Source organism: Manis javanica, chromosome 8 (genome assembly GCF_040802235.1).
Source record: "Manis javanica isolate MJ-LG chromosome 8, MJ_LKY, whole genome shotgun sequence".
Classification (NCBI taxonomy): domain Eukaryota; kingdom Metazoa; phylum Chordata; class Mammalia; order Pholidota; family Manidae; genus Manis; species Manis javanica.
Genome location: NC_133163.1, coordinates 14,949,389 through 14,965,242, shown reverse-complemented (window position 1 = coordinate 14,965,242; position 15,854 = coordinate 14,949,389). Strand labels below are relative to the sequence as shown.

The 15,854-nt window shown below is 42.7% G+C and overlaps 1 protein-coding gene across 5 annotated transcripts in view; it reads right to left on the bottom strand.

Annotated features, from left to right (window-relative positions):
* Positions 1-9,989, bottom strand: part of PTPN21 (protein tyrosine phosphatase non-receptor type 21) — a 70,970-nt gene extending 60,981 nt beyond the window's left edge. For 2 of the 5 annotated variants that reach the window (XM_036991565.2, XM_036991569.2), the window contains exons 1-2: positions 9,849-9,989; positions 5,617-5,985 (exon numbers count right to left, since the gene is read on the bottom strand). In XM_036991565.2, coding sequence (XP_036847460.1) covers positions 5,617-5,796 — 180 coding nt within the window. In that variant the 5' untranslated portion in view covers positions 5,797-5,985; positions 9,849-9,989. The other 3 variants (XM_036991567.2, XM_036991566.2, XM_036991568.2) reach the window with 3 other exon arrangements.
* Positions 9,990-15,854: the final 5,865 nt, after the last annotated feature.

Here is a 15,854-nt window from a genome sequence, read left to right as displayed (position 1 = left end):
TGTCCAAGTTTATCGATCTAAATTCAAAACAAGAACCTTAATTTTTTTTTTTTTTTGAGAGGGCATCTCTCATATTTATTGATCAAATGGTTGTTAACAACAATAAAATTCTGTATAGGGGAGTCAATGCTCAATGCACAATCATTAATCCACCCTAAGCCTAATTCTCATCAGTCTCCAATCTTCTGAAGCATAACGAACAAGTTCTTACATGGTGAACAAATTCTTACATAGTGAATAAGTTTTTACATGGTGAACAGTACAAGGGCAGTCATCACAGAAACTTTCAGTTTTGATCACGCATTATGAACTATAAACAATCAGGTCAAATATGAATATTCATTTGATTTTTATACTTGATTTATATGTGGATCCCACATTTCTCTCTTTATTATTATTATTTTTATTTTTAATAAAATGCTGAAGTGGTAGGTAGATGCAAGATAAAGGTAGAAAACATAGTTTAGTGTTGTAAGAGAGCAAATGTAGATGATCAGGTGTGTGCCTGTAGACTATGTGTTAATCCAAGCTAGACAAGGGCATTAAAACATCCAAAGATGCAGAAGATTTCTCTCAAAACAGGGGGGGTGAGGTCTAAGACTCACCACTGATGATCCCCAATTTCTCACCTGATGACCACCCTGCGACTGTGCCTGTCTTAGGTTGTTCCTCCCTTGAGGAATCTTACCCGTCTCTGGCTAACCAGTCATCTTCCAGGGCCATACAGGGAGATGTAAAGTTGGTAAGTGAGAGAGAAGCCATATTGTTTGAAAAGGTTAGCTTTTTACTTCTTTGCAGATTTATGCTCTGTGGCTTCTATGCCCAGCAAGAACCTTAATTTTTAAGCTAAGGAGACATTTATACAGCAACTTTGTACTGAAAGGTACATGGCATTATTCTAGACCCTCTTAATACAACAGTTCCCTCTGATGAAGTTATATTCTACAGGATAAAAACTTGACATATATGGGATGCACTTCAAATACAAATTAAGTCCATTTTCTGAGGATCTGTGATAAATCACAACAGAATAACCAAATATCAAGGACTATAAAATAGAATTTAAAATGAGAGACCATAGTAAGAACTTTAAAATTGTGCTAGACTTTTCACCTTATTTAACAAAATGCTTTAGAGGTAACTTTAGGGGTGGCTCAGTATTGATCTCCACTTCAAAACTGCAGTTATGTAGGAAAGCCATTTATGTAGAAAAAATGAGATTGCTCCTCTTTCCCCTCCCCACACACAAAACACTCAGAAAGGGCTCAAAGAAAATGGCCCTCTAGAGTTCGTTATACAATTAACACATAACGTATCATAGCAAAAACATGAAAGTTAAGGCTGCCAGGGCTTAATAACGTCCCTATTTCCTAACTGGAGATTTAAAAACTTAAAACAAGAAAAAAAAAAATCCTCCAACCACATATAAATTTAAGCTGAATAAGCACCTTAAGATAAAGGAATATAAGAAATAACAGTTTATAATGAATCTAACTAAAACCCATGACAACATGATAAAAATGTGATTATGAAATGTAAGATTTTCAAAGAATTCTTAAGACATATCCTAAGGAAAAAGATATAAACCTTAATCCAAAATTCCATATAACGTTTTCTTTTAATCCTAGAAGTTAGGTGGAAGGAAGAGGAAGAAAGACCAATAGAGAAATAAAAACCTAATGAAGCTCTGTTTTTTCCTTTTTGGGCAATGAGGCAGTAACACTGTACAAATTAATTTCAGCTAGTATGGAAATAGAGGTTCAAATACGACTGCTAAATTAAAATAGCATACCACAATCTTAAATGATTTAGTAACATAGGAAGCATGATTACCAGTGGCTGCTCTACTTGTTTTTACTGTGAGGACATTTTACCACAAGCCCTATTCTCTTCCTAAGAGGAACCAACGAAGATATTTACAGAAGAGTTAATTTGAAGAGAAGTTGGTCAGTCACTGAATCATGGAAAGGAAGTCACAAATAACAGTAACAACAGTAATGAAGAGTAACACTTAGTGAGTTTCCTATATACCAGATCCTCTGCTAAATGTTTTTATACTTAATATTAAATCCTCACAACCACCATCAAGTAGATATTACCATTATACCCAATTTCAAGATGAAAAACAGATTTAGGAAATTAAGTAATTTTCCCAAAGTCACATACTGATAACTGCCCAGAAAGGGGATGCAGACTCAAAGGAGCTTGTCTGGTCCCGAGGGCAGTACCATTCCCCATATGAAGATATGTTAGGCTTTCAGGACAACCTGAATTATCTGATTCCCACACACACCGATCAACTCCTGTTCACTCTGGCTCCCACGTGGCCTGCCTGAGGGGTGATGAGGGCCTGACCAAAGGACACACGTACCTGGGGCCCTGGGCAGCTCTGTATCTCATTGCGACTACTACACTTGCATCCCGGTCTTAACTATCTTTCTCAGGGACCTGGAGTAGCTTGGGTCTTACTCCCTGAGACAGGAGGTTTTAAGCCTGATCACCTCACTCGAGACTGTACCAATTCCATCGAGGTATACTACCCCACGAGAGGGGCTGTGCCCAGCTGATGCTTTGTCTCACCACCTCTGTAACAAATACTTTCAAAGCTGGACACAAAGTTTTCAAATTCCCCTTAAATTCGGTAGACTTACATGGCCTTTCTTGAAAAAGTGTTTTGAAACTCAGAATGATATGCACAGAATTTCAAATGTTTTGAGAGGCTGCTGCTATAATAAACAGCAATATTTTTCTATGGGGGATAATTTTTTTCCCCATTTTTAAAAGTCACTCTCTGTAGTTCAAGTATGATGAATTCAGAAAGAACTTCTTCCAAGTTAACTACCCTGGATACAAACATATTAACCGTTCTGGTTTTAGTATCCTGATATATTATAGAATCCTTCAGACATTAAAAAAAATTATATGAAAATTGACAAGCAAACATCATACCCACACATCCAACATAATTGAAGCCCCTGGATAGCACTGTGTTAGTATTATTGTACAGCCCTTAGAATTGCCATTAGAGAAGTGAAATGGTATTCAATTAAGCAAGAAAAGACGACTTCTCCAATTTAAATTTGCGCAGTAACAAAGCTTATCAACCAAATCTACATGCTAAGATAATAAGTTTGCTTCATGGGAGAATAGTTTAAGGTAACAACATTCCAATATCTCCTGGTATGAATCTCATAAGGGATGTACGGATGCAAGCTAAGGAACAGGTGTTACCCTGACTCGGATTCTTTCTGAACAGGCATTAGATAAGATTAGGCCCAGGGCTCTACCTATGTGTTTACATGAAATAGAGCAGAGCTTTGAAAGGAAAAGATTGCGGAACAAACTAACTTTCTAGCCATAACTATCATTAAACATTGAAAATGGTGGAACTGTCTATCCATGGGCAAGACATTTGCTAGGGACTGAACCTGCTTCCTCTCAAAGCACTCTACTCTTCTGTTAAAAACCAGTTCCATTATGTACCCACAACTATATGAAGTCACTTGTTCCTGCATCTGAGAACCTCAACAAGTGATGGCAACTTCTCTGGACTCCTTAACTAACAAAGAAGGAAACAACTGACACCTGTGGGCTCAGTTCAACCTGTAGTTTGGAGCACCTTCCATGCCTTGTACTCTGGATACTAAAATCAATTAATCACAGTTCCAAGAAGTTGACTCTGTAGTGGTTGTAGGCAGACCTGGTGCATGAGTAAGAAATTATAGGAAAAAGAAACCAGAAAAGGAAAACTGGATGAAGGAAGCAAAAACGATGGAATAAATGCAGGTAAGCAGGACCAGACACTGAAGCTGGCTCTCCTGATTTGATGCTCCACTTCAGTTTCCTTCCACGCCTCTCCCTCCTCTATTCAACCAGGGTCTGCTAAGTCTTTATCTCTCCTGAACAGCCTCATACTCTCCTCCCAGCTTCGACTAAACGACCTAAACTGATGATTTCCAAATCTCTCCCCTCTAGTCTGGATCTCTCACTTGAGCTCCAGACCCACACACGCCTCTGCCCACTCAACGTCTCCAACTGGCATCTCAAGCTCAGTACTTCCAGAATTGAACTCTCAACACACCTCTCCTCTTCCCCCTCAAACCTGCTCTTCCTTTTATGTTTCCCCTCTCAGTTACAGTCCCCACCATTTAATGGAAACCTGAGTATCAAACCTGGACCCCTAGCTAGCCCTTCCCTGACACTGGGTAGGTAGGTGCCATGTATCTCTCCAGATTCCATACATTATCCCCATCCAAATACAAGTGATGACCATCTGCAATACAACTAGTCCCTTCTAATCACTCTCCAGAGGGCTCATTCTTTGTTAAAACAATCACAACACACCCTGTTAAAAAGTCCTTCACTAACTTCCCTACTATTTTCAGGACAAGTCCAAACCCTTTTTAAAAAGCCTGGCATTACACGGTCCCTGCTTGCAACCTCCCCCGTCCCCACTTCAGGCTCCAGGTAGAGTACCTGCCTTCTGTCTCTGGCCTTGTGCAGCGCCTTTGCTGGAACAGTCTTTTCCAGCCCTTGACAGGACGACCCTGGCCCACCCTTCAGGTCCCAGCTGTTATCACATGCCGGAAAGCTTTCCCTTTGCTGCCTCTCCCTATGGTCTACAGTACCCTCTACATGCCCTTAGCATAGCATGAATCATGTGTTTCTTACTGGTATCAACACTAGGGTGAGCTCCTGATACATACATGCTTGGCACTTAATAGGTCTTTGATATTTTATGATCAAACTATTGGATGGTCGCCAGGGGCAGTTTATCTATTCCTGACTTTTTATCAACTACAGCATGAGTGGGATTTACAGTTAGGAATATAACATGGGCATTTAAGTGGAATAACCAGTTTCTCCAGCTTTCTCTTACCCCAGAACCAGGCAGCCAAAGACTAGCAGGGTCCTAGGTTTAATTAGAGCCCATTTCTCCATAGGCCTTACAGAGCATTTAAACTTAAGACATTATGTGCTTACTTGAGGACTCCACAACTTCCTACCCACTGGATTAGGGGCTTTCCAGGGCAAACTTCCCTATGGTTGCTAGTTATTAGAGCTATGGTTTTACATACATTAAATCACACAACTACTCTGAGCACCACTGTTATCCCCACGGTTCAGACGAGGCAACTGGAGCTCTGAGAAGTCACATAACTACCCAAGGTTAATCAACTAGTTGGGGAAAATCAGAATTCAAATTCAGGCAATATGTCTCTAGAACCTTGGCTCGGCCTGTGCATAATAGTTGATGGATGTTAAATGAAAGAATGAAGTCAGTAAACTTCCCTAGATCAGGAGGACCACTGGGATTATACTGGAAAACAGGAACTTGGATAATCCAACATTCATTCATATTTGATTCTAAGTAATATTTTGGGAGAACACTAGATATTTTCAAAACCCGGGCACTGTTAATTCTCTTATGCGGCATATGCAAGGAGAGACCCCTTCCTCTGTGTCTATTCCCTCTTTATGGGGAGGAGAGCTTGCAGGCTCAGCTCAGATCTCATGGCTGGCCAGGAATACACTTTGAGAACACACAGCCAGCATGCATTAAAGTGGCTGGAAAGCAGAGCCAAGCCAGGCCAAAGAAGGCTTTTGGGGGCTTACCTCCCGCAGCTCCAGTCTTTGGGCCACAGCCTCCAGGCTCTCCTGACCAGTGCTCTCCACAGACAGCGTGAACTCCACAAACTCATTATTAAGCAGTTGAATCCGGGCAACCAGGCAGCTTTTGCTGGACACTGTGTAGCGCCGGGTGCGTTTTAATTTCAATCCAAATGGCAGTGGCATCTTCTCCTTCAAGAGTGGAGGGCTAAAGAGGGAAAAGCGCCACCAATCCAGGGGTGGTAACAGCCGGAGAAGGCGATCTTCCTGACAGGAGTACTGTACAGTCTGCAGCTGCTCACCCAGCAGCTGCTGCGGCCATTAAAAAGCAACTGAGTCTCCAAAGGCCTGGTGAAGGCAGCATCCACGCCAGTGCTGAGGAGAGAGGAACACGGGGTACAATTGGCAATAGCAACTCTGGACTTTGTTTTTAAAAATAAAAATCAATAAAGCTATATCCCAAGAGCAAGGTTTCCCTCTCTCCTGGAAAAAGGAGGCATTAACAGGATCTGGTAGCATGGAGTTTATCATCAGGGCTGTGTTAGGTCCTGGGTCAGGCTCCACCCTCACTCAACCCCACCATAGTGATAACCTGTGGCTATCTTCAGGATTAAATGAGATAATGGCTGGCACTATTGTAACCCCAAATTTAGTAGCTGGCATTCGGGGTCCTCTACTTATGTTAAAGTTTTGTTTTTTCATAGTTAACTCCTTTTGATTCCCCAGTACTCCAAATGTCATGGTTCTTGAGTCCTTGAGTGAGATAACTGCAAAATACCTCCAAAAGAGCGATCTTCAGTCCCATTAGGCAAATTAACCTTGAATCCAAATGGGAGGAATGATCCCCTCAAACATATGGCAACTGTGAGGTGAGGCACCTAACAAGCATTTGTAGACCCCTTTCTGGTTTATAAATATTTACGCCACCAAACTGATTTATTTATAAACAAATCATAAAAGACCCTACAAATGCTTATTATCAGATTACCACCAGAAGCACGTTAGTTCTGAAAAGCGAGGCCCCAGCTCCATTCCGGGTGGAAAGGCCTGAAGAGGCAGGGGGCCTTCACCTAAGCGGGACCGCAGCCCAGAAGAGCAGGCACGCGAGGCCTTAAACGCCATCCTGGGGTGACGAGGGGCGGATGCGGCCCAGCAAGCCCAGGACGCCGAGGGAACAGCGCAGAGCCTGGCGTCCGCTCCTCCTGTGCCCTCCCTCCAGAAGAGCCGGCTGTATCTCCCGGCCACGCTCAGTCTGGTTGGCCCGGAACCCTCCGTCCGCGACGACGTTTCCGGACGGAAGCACTAGACAAGGACTAGCTGCCTGCCCCGGGAGGGATCTTATAAGGACCCGGCTGGAGCCCCACAAGCCAGTAAAAAATTTGAGTGGGGCCAGTCCGATTACCGATTTGGAGCCTCAGGACGCCCCAAATACGCGTTTTCAAACAGGCCTGTTGATGGTAACTCCTGAGCCGAAGCAAATGGCGTGAGTGACAGTTGGAATTTTTACACTGGCTTATTTTTTTTGCCCCCGTACAAGACTCGACAAAATCTGGATTATCTACTGAATGACCCGGGACAGTTCCCAACCTACGTTTTCTACTAAGCAGAGTGTGGCCCCGAGGATGAATCGTTCAGCGAGGCTAGGCCATGGCTGGTTACCCTGAACCTGGGCGAGGAACTTGCACGGAGAGGCAGGGTCCTACCCCCAGCCCGCAGTCCTCTCATCGGGCGATTTAGAACCCAGGCCTCGAGAGGAGAAGCGGCTTTCTCAGCTTCACACTAGGATGGCCTGAATTGGGAGGCAATCCCAGATACCTCATTCCCAGTACTCTGCTCCTTTCCACTTTCTGACTGCGTGTCAGCCCCAGAGGTGATGGGCACTCGTGGATGAGGGTTGGCAGAGATAGAAAATAGGGTTTAGCTAATACACTACATCTGCCAACTTTAACATTTTTTAAATCCATTCCACAAAACTGTATTGCGTTTCAGTACAAGAGAGTGTAGTGGGCACTGTCAGAAATCTAAGACGATTCTTAAGCCGCCGCTGCCCTAGGAGATTAAAAGCATGCTATAATTACACACAGGGCTGCATCTCTAGTAAGGACCGAACCATGGTTTTCGGGTGGTGGTGGTGTTATTGTTTGTGTTTTGGTTTTTGAGCTCTGGTCATCACCAGATAGGGAAAGAAAAAATAAAGAACAAGCAATAGAGGAAGGCCAGAAGGAAAAGAACCTGGACCTAATGTACTGTATTATTTAACAGCATTTGCTGAGTGCCTTCTGTAGGTAAATACACCTTGCTAAGCAGGGGAAAAACAGTATTTGTAAAAGGTACAGTCTCCACCTGAAGTTTTTGATGCTCTTTGCTGTCAGGTATAAATTAAATATGTAATTGAGGCAAAATGAAAGAAAATAAAATGAGAATCTTGAATAATAAGCTTTTAACTAGAAAACTGCCCAATGAGCCTTCAGTGTTTGTATAAATTTTAAAGAATTATATATGCATGACATACTAAATATCTCAAGAAAGAAAGTGGTGGATTTCAATACTACACACAAATTAGAATTAACTGGAAACAGGACAGATTAAGTAGTATAGATGAAGAGACAAGATACTCTATATATGTAGATGAAAAATGAATGTTTAGGGACTTCAAATATGGCAGTCTTTTCACTACAAAGAACTATGCCTTGAAGACAGCAGATACTATACTACATTACTTAATTATTAACTAAGCTTTGATTAAGCAAACAGTAAAACTTTCAACTCTGCATGAGATGCAAAGTTATACATTAGGGATAAAGAAAAGCCAATGTATTTGGTTTTTTGTTTTGTTTTGGGTTTCTTGGTAGATGTTATATATACTAATTAAAAAGGGTGGGAGGTGTACCTTTATGTATCAGATACATTTTTTTCCCCAAAAATCTATCCCTAAGAATGGCTTCCTTGTTCCTTATTAATATATAAACCCTACAGTGTTAAAATAATGTTCTGCTTAATAATTTACAAAATTATCAACGATTTACCCATCTATGTACAGCGTTTGCTACAAATGATGTTATAAAGTTATGAATGTTTGAATAGAGGGGTAGAAATTTAAGATGCTTTTTGGGAGTTCTCTTTCAGGTGTAAAATGATATGCAGTAATTTGAACGGTACTTGGGTCTGGAATTAGAACTTATCTAACTACTAAACATGATGCATAATTAGCTTTTGAAGGGAAAAACTAGGAGATACTTTGTTTTTCTACAAAACCATCTCTTATGTAGTACGAGATGCATATTAAATTGTTTCAAGTTTTTAAAAGGCAGTCTGAAATATTTGTGAATTCTTTTAATGTTTTCTGTTCACACCCCCTTTCAAAAGTTTCTCAAATACACTTACACTCTCAGCTTTATAGTGTACCCCCTTGCTGCTAAGGTCCTTACCACATGCAATTTTGCCAATAATGCTTTAAAACAAAGTATTAACTAAAAGTGAGTAGGTGACACTTTTAGACAATATATAGATCTATATAGCATTGTATCAAGTGTATTTCTCATGGACAAAACATTTAGGCAGAGATACCCAAGAATAAAATGCTCTAGAAACAAAACATAACTACATTTGGAGTAAAATCAACGTCATACCCCGAACTTAAAAAAAAAATCTGTCAGCAACTATTAAGCAAACATACAGCGGTTGTCACTTGGAGCACAAGGAGTGTTTTGAATGTGTTTGCGAGCACATACTATTATAGGGCTTTCTTTGGAAGAAAGTAAACAGGACGAGCATGCCAACAGTCAATCTAATCAGGAACTGCAGAAATCACAAGTCGGAATTTGCACACCCAAGAATTCCTTTCTCCAGAGTAAACACTCCACTCCAAAAACAAAACAAGTCATCATCACACAGTCCTTCCCTCCTCGCCTTCTCGCCAGTTATCTGACAAATTTCTCCCTTAACGTTCCGAGAGGCACAACATACCCAAGACTTTCCAACCCGTGATCCAGAATTAAGCGTCAACAATCAGACGAGTTCAGAATAGAAGTTCAAGACCCCTTTAGAAATTAGATCAAAGAGAACCTGAAAAGGGAAGACTTTTCTCATTGTTACCCTCCTGCTGTGGATCTGGTAGCCAGGACCTACGCTCCGGGACTGCGGGGCTGGCCGACGGGCTCCTGGGTCCCCGCTTGGGGACACACCCCATGGCTCGGTGCTCCGCCAGCCGCCGGCCGGCCGGGGCCCCGCGCCCTCACCTGCTCCCGCTCCCTCATCCTCGGGGCCGCGCGCCCGGCTCAGCGGCCCGCCTGCCGGGGCCCCGCGGCGCAGCAGCAGCAGCAGCCGCGCCCGCACGCCAGCCCGCACCGCGGCGCGCTCATGGGGCTCGCACGCCTCACTTCCTGGCTCCCCAAACTCGGCCCGCGGACCATTCCCCCGGGCAGAGTCCGGCGGCGGCGGCGGCGGCGAGGGGAGAGGCCTGGAGGTGGGACCGGCCTGCGAGGAGCGCCGCACAAAGAAACCGGGCGGGGGCCGGGGCGGCAGGAAGAGGGACGGACGGGCCCGGGACGCGCGGCCGGAGCAGCGGGGCAGCCGGGGCAGCCGGGGCCGGGCGTCCCTCCCCCTGGGGCCGGGCGGGCGGGCGGATCCGGGGAGGCGGTGGCGGCCCGTGACCTCAGAGAGTTGGAATGCGGGCGGCGGGGTGCGGGGGAGGCGCGGACAGCTGCGCCCGGCCACCGGGGAGGGGGCGCGCCGCTTCTTTTTTTAATCATATGACCACTTATTTTAAAGAGTTTCCAAATAAAGCAAGTCTTTGAATAAAAAGGAGTGGAAGGGGATATTTTGGTTCCAGGTAAAGAGTTTTTTTCTGTGTTATTAGGCGGTCTTTAAAAGGCTATTATATTGCTGAAGTTATTCGTTTACTTTTGTAAAACAATTCAGATAATCCTTTTTTTTCCTTCACTGCATACGTTTAAGGATATACCCCATGAAAAAAGAAAAACACTGATAGTTCTGAGTGGGAAAATCCCCTTCCTCCAAGAGCTTGATATGCCTCTAATATCCCTTCTGACTCCCTAAGAGCTGTATACATATCCGGGAAAGAGTAAAGCTTTTAAAGATGAGAACTCCAGGGCCAAGTTACCTGGGTTGGGTTCAAACCTTAGCGTCAATACTTAATAGTTGGGTGGCCTTGTGCAAATACCTGAACTTATCTGTGGCTGCTTCTCCTATTGAATGGGAATGGTAATAATCATTATACAGTAACTTATGTAAAATATATGTGAAGTGTTTGATTTCCGGCCCCATTTGCAGTGTTGTTTATTACACGGTACACTGCATTATTATTACTGTAAGGCAACATTCAAGCCAAGGAATAAACCTGTGTGACCCTAACACAATCACAACAGGGTGTTTGATTTTTACTTGGCACATGGTTTGAGCGATTGAACAAGGAAGCTTTGTTATGTAAATTTCAACTTGAATGATATATTTTAAAAGAAATACTGTTGTTTCTGGAGAACTTTTTAATGCTACATTTCATTTAAATCTTGTTTTCTTAAACAATTAACTAACACTCAGTACTTACTATGTATGCATAAGGCATGATCCTTGCGCACAAAGAACTGCTGGTCCAGTGGGTGATAAACACACCTCCAGGAGGCACCTACACGGTACAAAAGAGGCCTGAGTGGGTGGTGACGTCACGGACGTCTGAGTGCTATGGGGGAGCAAAACAGGGCAGAGTCAATACTGCCGTGAGGTCAAAGGTAAATAAGACGACGTATGTTTCTAACAGAAAAATGTATCAGTTCTGTTTGTCATTGATATTTCAACCGGATGCTATGAGGGAGTGAATTTCTGTGTGAGGAAGGAAAAGAGATATGAAAACGAGTCACTCTGCTGGTCTCTTAAACTAGAACAATTGAAATAATGTGTGTCTCCTCTCCCTTTCCCATCTCCAGCCTATCATCAAAATCTGAGATTTTCTCCTTTGAAATGATTACAAATTCTTCCTTGCCTTTCTACCCCCGCCCCCATTCTAATCCAAACCCTCCCCATTCTACATCGGATTACTGCAACTAGGGTGGTCCCCTTGCAGCTGGTTTCTCAACTCTGTCCTCTGCTAATACCAGGTTTACCTCTCCGGTTTTTCATTTCCACTGGGCCCCAAGGCCAAGCTTTTCTGACTGACCGTTAGGGCCTTTCTAAATTGGCCTCAGCCTCTCTGACCATCCTATTTCTCACTTTTCCCTGAGTGCCCCCATCAAGCTGTTTCTCCTGGCGGAGAGCACCTCCTGCTCTCCTCCCATTTGTCTACACCTTCCCTTTCTCTCCAAGCCTCGATTCAAGGGCTCTCTGCTTCCAAGAGAGCCTTCTCCACCCCATTCCACAGTGATGCCCACACTTGGCAAGAATTTAAAAAACTTTTTCATGCGGGCTTCTTTTATATCTCCTAGAACTCCTAGGACACTCTGGGCACAGAATAGTCACTAAATAAAAACTTGTAAATCAAATTGGGAAGACAATAAAAGAATTTTAAAAATAGAAAATGGTCATAAAACATAAGTGATATTACACAACTGAGTTAAACTTCCTCCCTCACGATCCACAAGTGTCATTTACTGATTACTGACCAAGTATTTAAGCTCTATTGTCCCACAACTATGTTAATTTGACAGTAACATCCCTGTGAGGAGCCCTTTGAACAACCCCTTCAAAGTGTTAGAAAGAGATTATTGGCCTTAGTGTGTATGAAGGAAGTGAAATAATTTATATGGTTCAACTCCAAAAGATACAAAAGGGTATAAGTGAAAAGTTAGCTTCCCTTCCTACCTGCTAGACACCCAGCCAATGGGTAACCAGTATAACCATAATCCTGTGTATCCATCTGGAGATAATCTGGAAGTAAATAAGCAATTGCATATCTGTATTTTACCTTCTTTTGCTGCCCAGAGAGTGGCATATTATAAATGCTTTTTTTGTGTGTAGGTAATTCTTATTAAAATCAATTAACTAAAAATTTTTTTAAAGTCCTGTACTAAGAAGATGCTCAATAAAAGGGAAGGAATTGGTGGCACATTGACTGTTTTCTTAGAAGTCAAGAATCAGTCTAATAGCTTGGCAAGTACTTACTATACTTCGCTATATAAATTCCCATCCTCTGCAAGAATCTAAATGGAATGAATGCCGAACCCCATAGAGGTAATGATGCCTTGTGGGAGGGGAAGGGGGAGCCAGAGTTTAGGAAGGTGGAATCTCCTTTGGTCTTTTGAATCCTCACTGTGTGCGCTGCATGTCACACTCAGTATCATATTAGGTGCTGCAACTTTTCACCTGCAAAAGAGGGAGAATGTAAAGGATAGATTCCCCAGGACATCAGAGAAATAATGGTGTTGGTAATATATTTGTTCAAATGGACAAGAAAGTGGAGAAAACTATGTCAGCTTCAGTAGGAAAAGTGACTACTGTAACTATAATTCCCAACACCTAGGGCTTTTAATCCAAGGGCAGACATGCCATGTGATACTATTGAAAAAGCTTGTGCGCTCCTTGCTCGCCAGAAACTGCAAAGAGAAAGGTAAATAAAATGCCTTGTCCTCAAAGACTCACTATATGAGAAACAGGTGAACATATAATTCTAGTAGGTGGAGGTTTTATACATACATACATATATATATATATATATATATATGCTAGTAGGCACATATACTAATGGATATATAGTCTACATAGAGTGGTAATGACTGGTATATCACTATGATTAGCTTCTGGCTGTCTGAAGGACAAAACAAAAGGTCATCAGCATTCAAGGAAAAGAAAAGAAAAGCATTCCAGGCTGGAGAAAACTACCCCCAGACTCCCACCTCTTCCCTCCACCCTCCTCCTCCCCAACTTGTGACTTGCTTGAAGCTAATGAATTTGGCAAAGATGAGGGACTCAGTCTCCATGGAGGAGGTACTCAGGCCCCTCAGACTCCAAAACCAATGTTCTTCTTAGTTCCTCTCTCTTTGAAAGATAGCCGAGAGCCCTCTTAGTGGACACTGTGGTGCCTTGAAATCTAGTCCTCATTGTATCCCCTATAGCAAAATATGTCCTTCCTTCTAAACTGGAAAGCCCTTCCATCCTAGGAAAGAATTCTCTTGGTCCAGCTTGGTGTTTTCCAAGCCAAATTACCTGTAGTCCCTTTGATGGTTTCTCTCGGCATCGTGTCCATCTTCCTGTGGATGCCATGTGGTTTATGAAGCACCATCTTAAGGGAAGCACCTGGAACACTGTCGTACCACTGAACACCATTGTTGGTTGAGGGGGTGACCCCAATAATCCAGACACTACAACTCCTGAGATGTAAATGTGTGAATTCTTAAGCAGCCTGCTAAACTTTTTCCATAGTTTTGAGTGAAATGTCCTAAAAGTTAACTCTTTCTTGAACACATTTTCAGTAAAGTTTCCCTATTTCCAATACATTTTAATGATGCATTGTCTATTCCTAAAATATTATTTCAATATTATCTACATATTGACTAAGGATTTTGTACCCAGTAGTGGTAAAACATGAGTTTTCATTCTTAGTTCTCAATCAGCAGATAAAGAAATAGAAATAATGTACCTGTCTTTTGGGTCATGAGTGTCATGAAAGCAGAGACTCAGTCTTGTTTATCTTTCTGCTCTGGCTCCTACCACAGTATCTCGTGCAGGGAAGGCATTTAATTTTTAATCGCCAAACATAGTGCCACTATGAGCCAAGCACAGTTCTAAATGCTTCCCAAATACTTATTTCCTTCTCATCATACCACTATAAAGGAGAAACTGGTATCGTACTTCTGTTACAGATGAGGAAACAGAAACACAGGAAGGATAAACAACTTGCCTAAGGTCTCAGAAGTAGGAGCTGGGATTCAAACCCAGACGGTCTGATTGCAGTGTTCTTGATCTCCTTCACTCAGCTCCACCGCCTCTCATCAATGTTGAATGAGTGCATGATCACTGGATTTATCCATGAGGGATGATTTCGTAATTTAGGTAATTAATTTTGTCCTACAAATATTTAATAAGTGCTTACTAGTGTGTCTAGCGTCCTGAAAGAAATTTTGGGTTAATATAGAACTACAAGTTTATAATTTTGTTAGTGCAAGCACACACATGAAATTAACATTACAGAGAGTATATTAAGTATCGTACTAGTTGCTTCCACATAGATGCTATAGAGACTCAGAAGAAAAAAAGAATTACATGAAATGAAGGGGCAAGCTCCAGATAGACCCCAGGGGGCCCCTTGACTCCTGCCCTTGCTTGCAGTTCACACCCTGAATAATCCCCACCCTTGAGTGTGGGCAGCAACTGTGACTTGCTTGAAGTTGATGAATTTGGCAAAGATGAGGGATTTTGCAGATGTAATTATGCCCTAAGTCAGTTGATTTGGGGGTCAGGCCCTGGGTGGCTCCAACTTAATCATGAAAGCCCTTAAAAGAGGAACTGGGCCTTTGCTGAGCTGAGATACTATCTTTTGAGGGTTGAGTAAGTGAGTAGCCATGTTGGAGAAAGGAGCCCATGCAAGGGACTGTGGGCAATCTCTATTCCCTGAGGTGGCCTTCAAACAACAGCCAGGGAAAAGCTGAGGCCCTCGCTCATAAAGCTGCAAAGAAATTAATTCTGCTAATAACTTGAATGAGCTTAAAAGTGAATTCTTCCTCAGTCATGCCTCCAGATGGGAGCACAGCCCACCTGGCACCACAACTCCAGCCTTGTGATTCCATGAGCAGATGACCCAGCTAAGCTCTGCTCAGACTCCTGGTCCATGGAAATCATGAGATAATAAATCTGTGTTTTAAACTGCTAAGTGTGGGGTGATTTGTTATGCAGCAATGGACAACTAATAGAAGTCACTTCAGGAATTAGTGGATGTGGGGGAGAAGGGCGACCTCTCTCTATGCTTAGTTTGTTTGCCTGTAGTCATCTGGAGTTTAGGTGAGAACTCAGCTGATGGAAAAATTCGTTTGTTATTATTATATAGATGTGACAGTTGAAGTCCTGAGAATAACAAGTTCTACAAAGGAGGGGGTTCAGAAAGAGAGGAACAGGAGGATGAGAATTAGATCTTGGGAAAAGGCCACTGATGGGCTTGGAAGGAGGAAGGCAGAACCAGACCCAGGAGAAACAGGGTAGCTGCAGAGTTAAAGAAAGGTCTATGATGGGTTTGTTCTGTTGAGCTGGATATTCTGCTTTCGCTGCAAGTGTAATTATAATGCAACCGCTAAGAGGCAGTC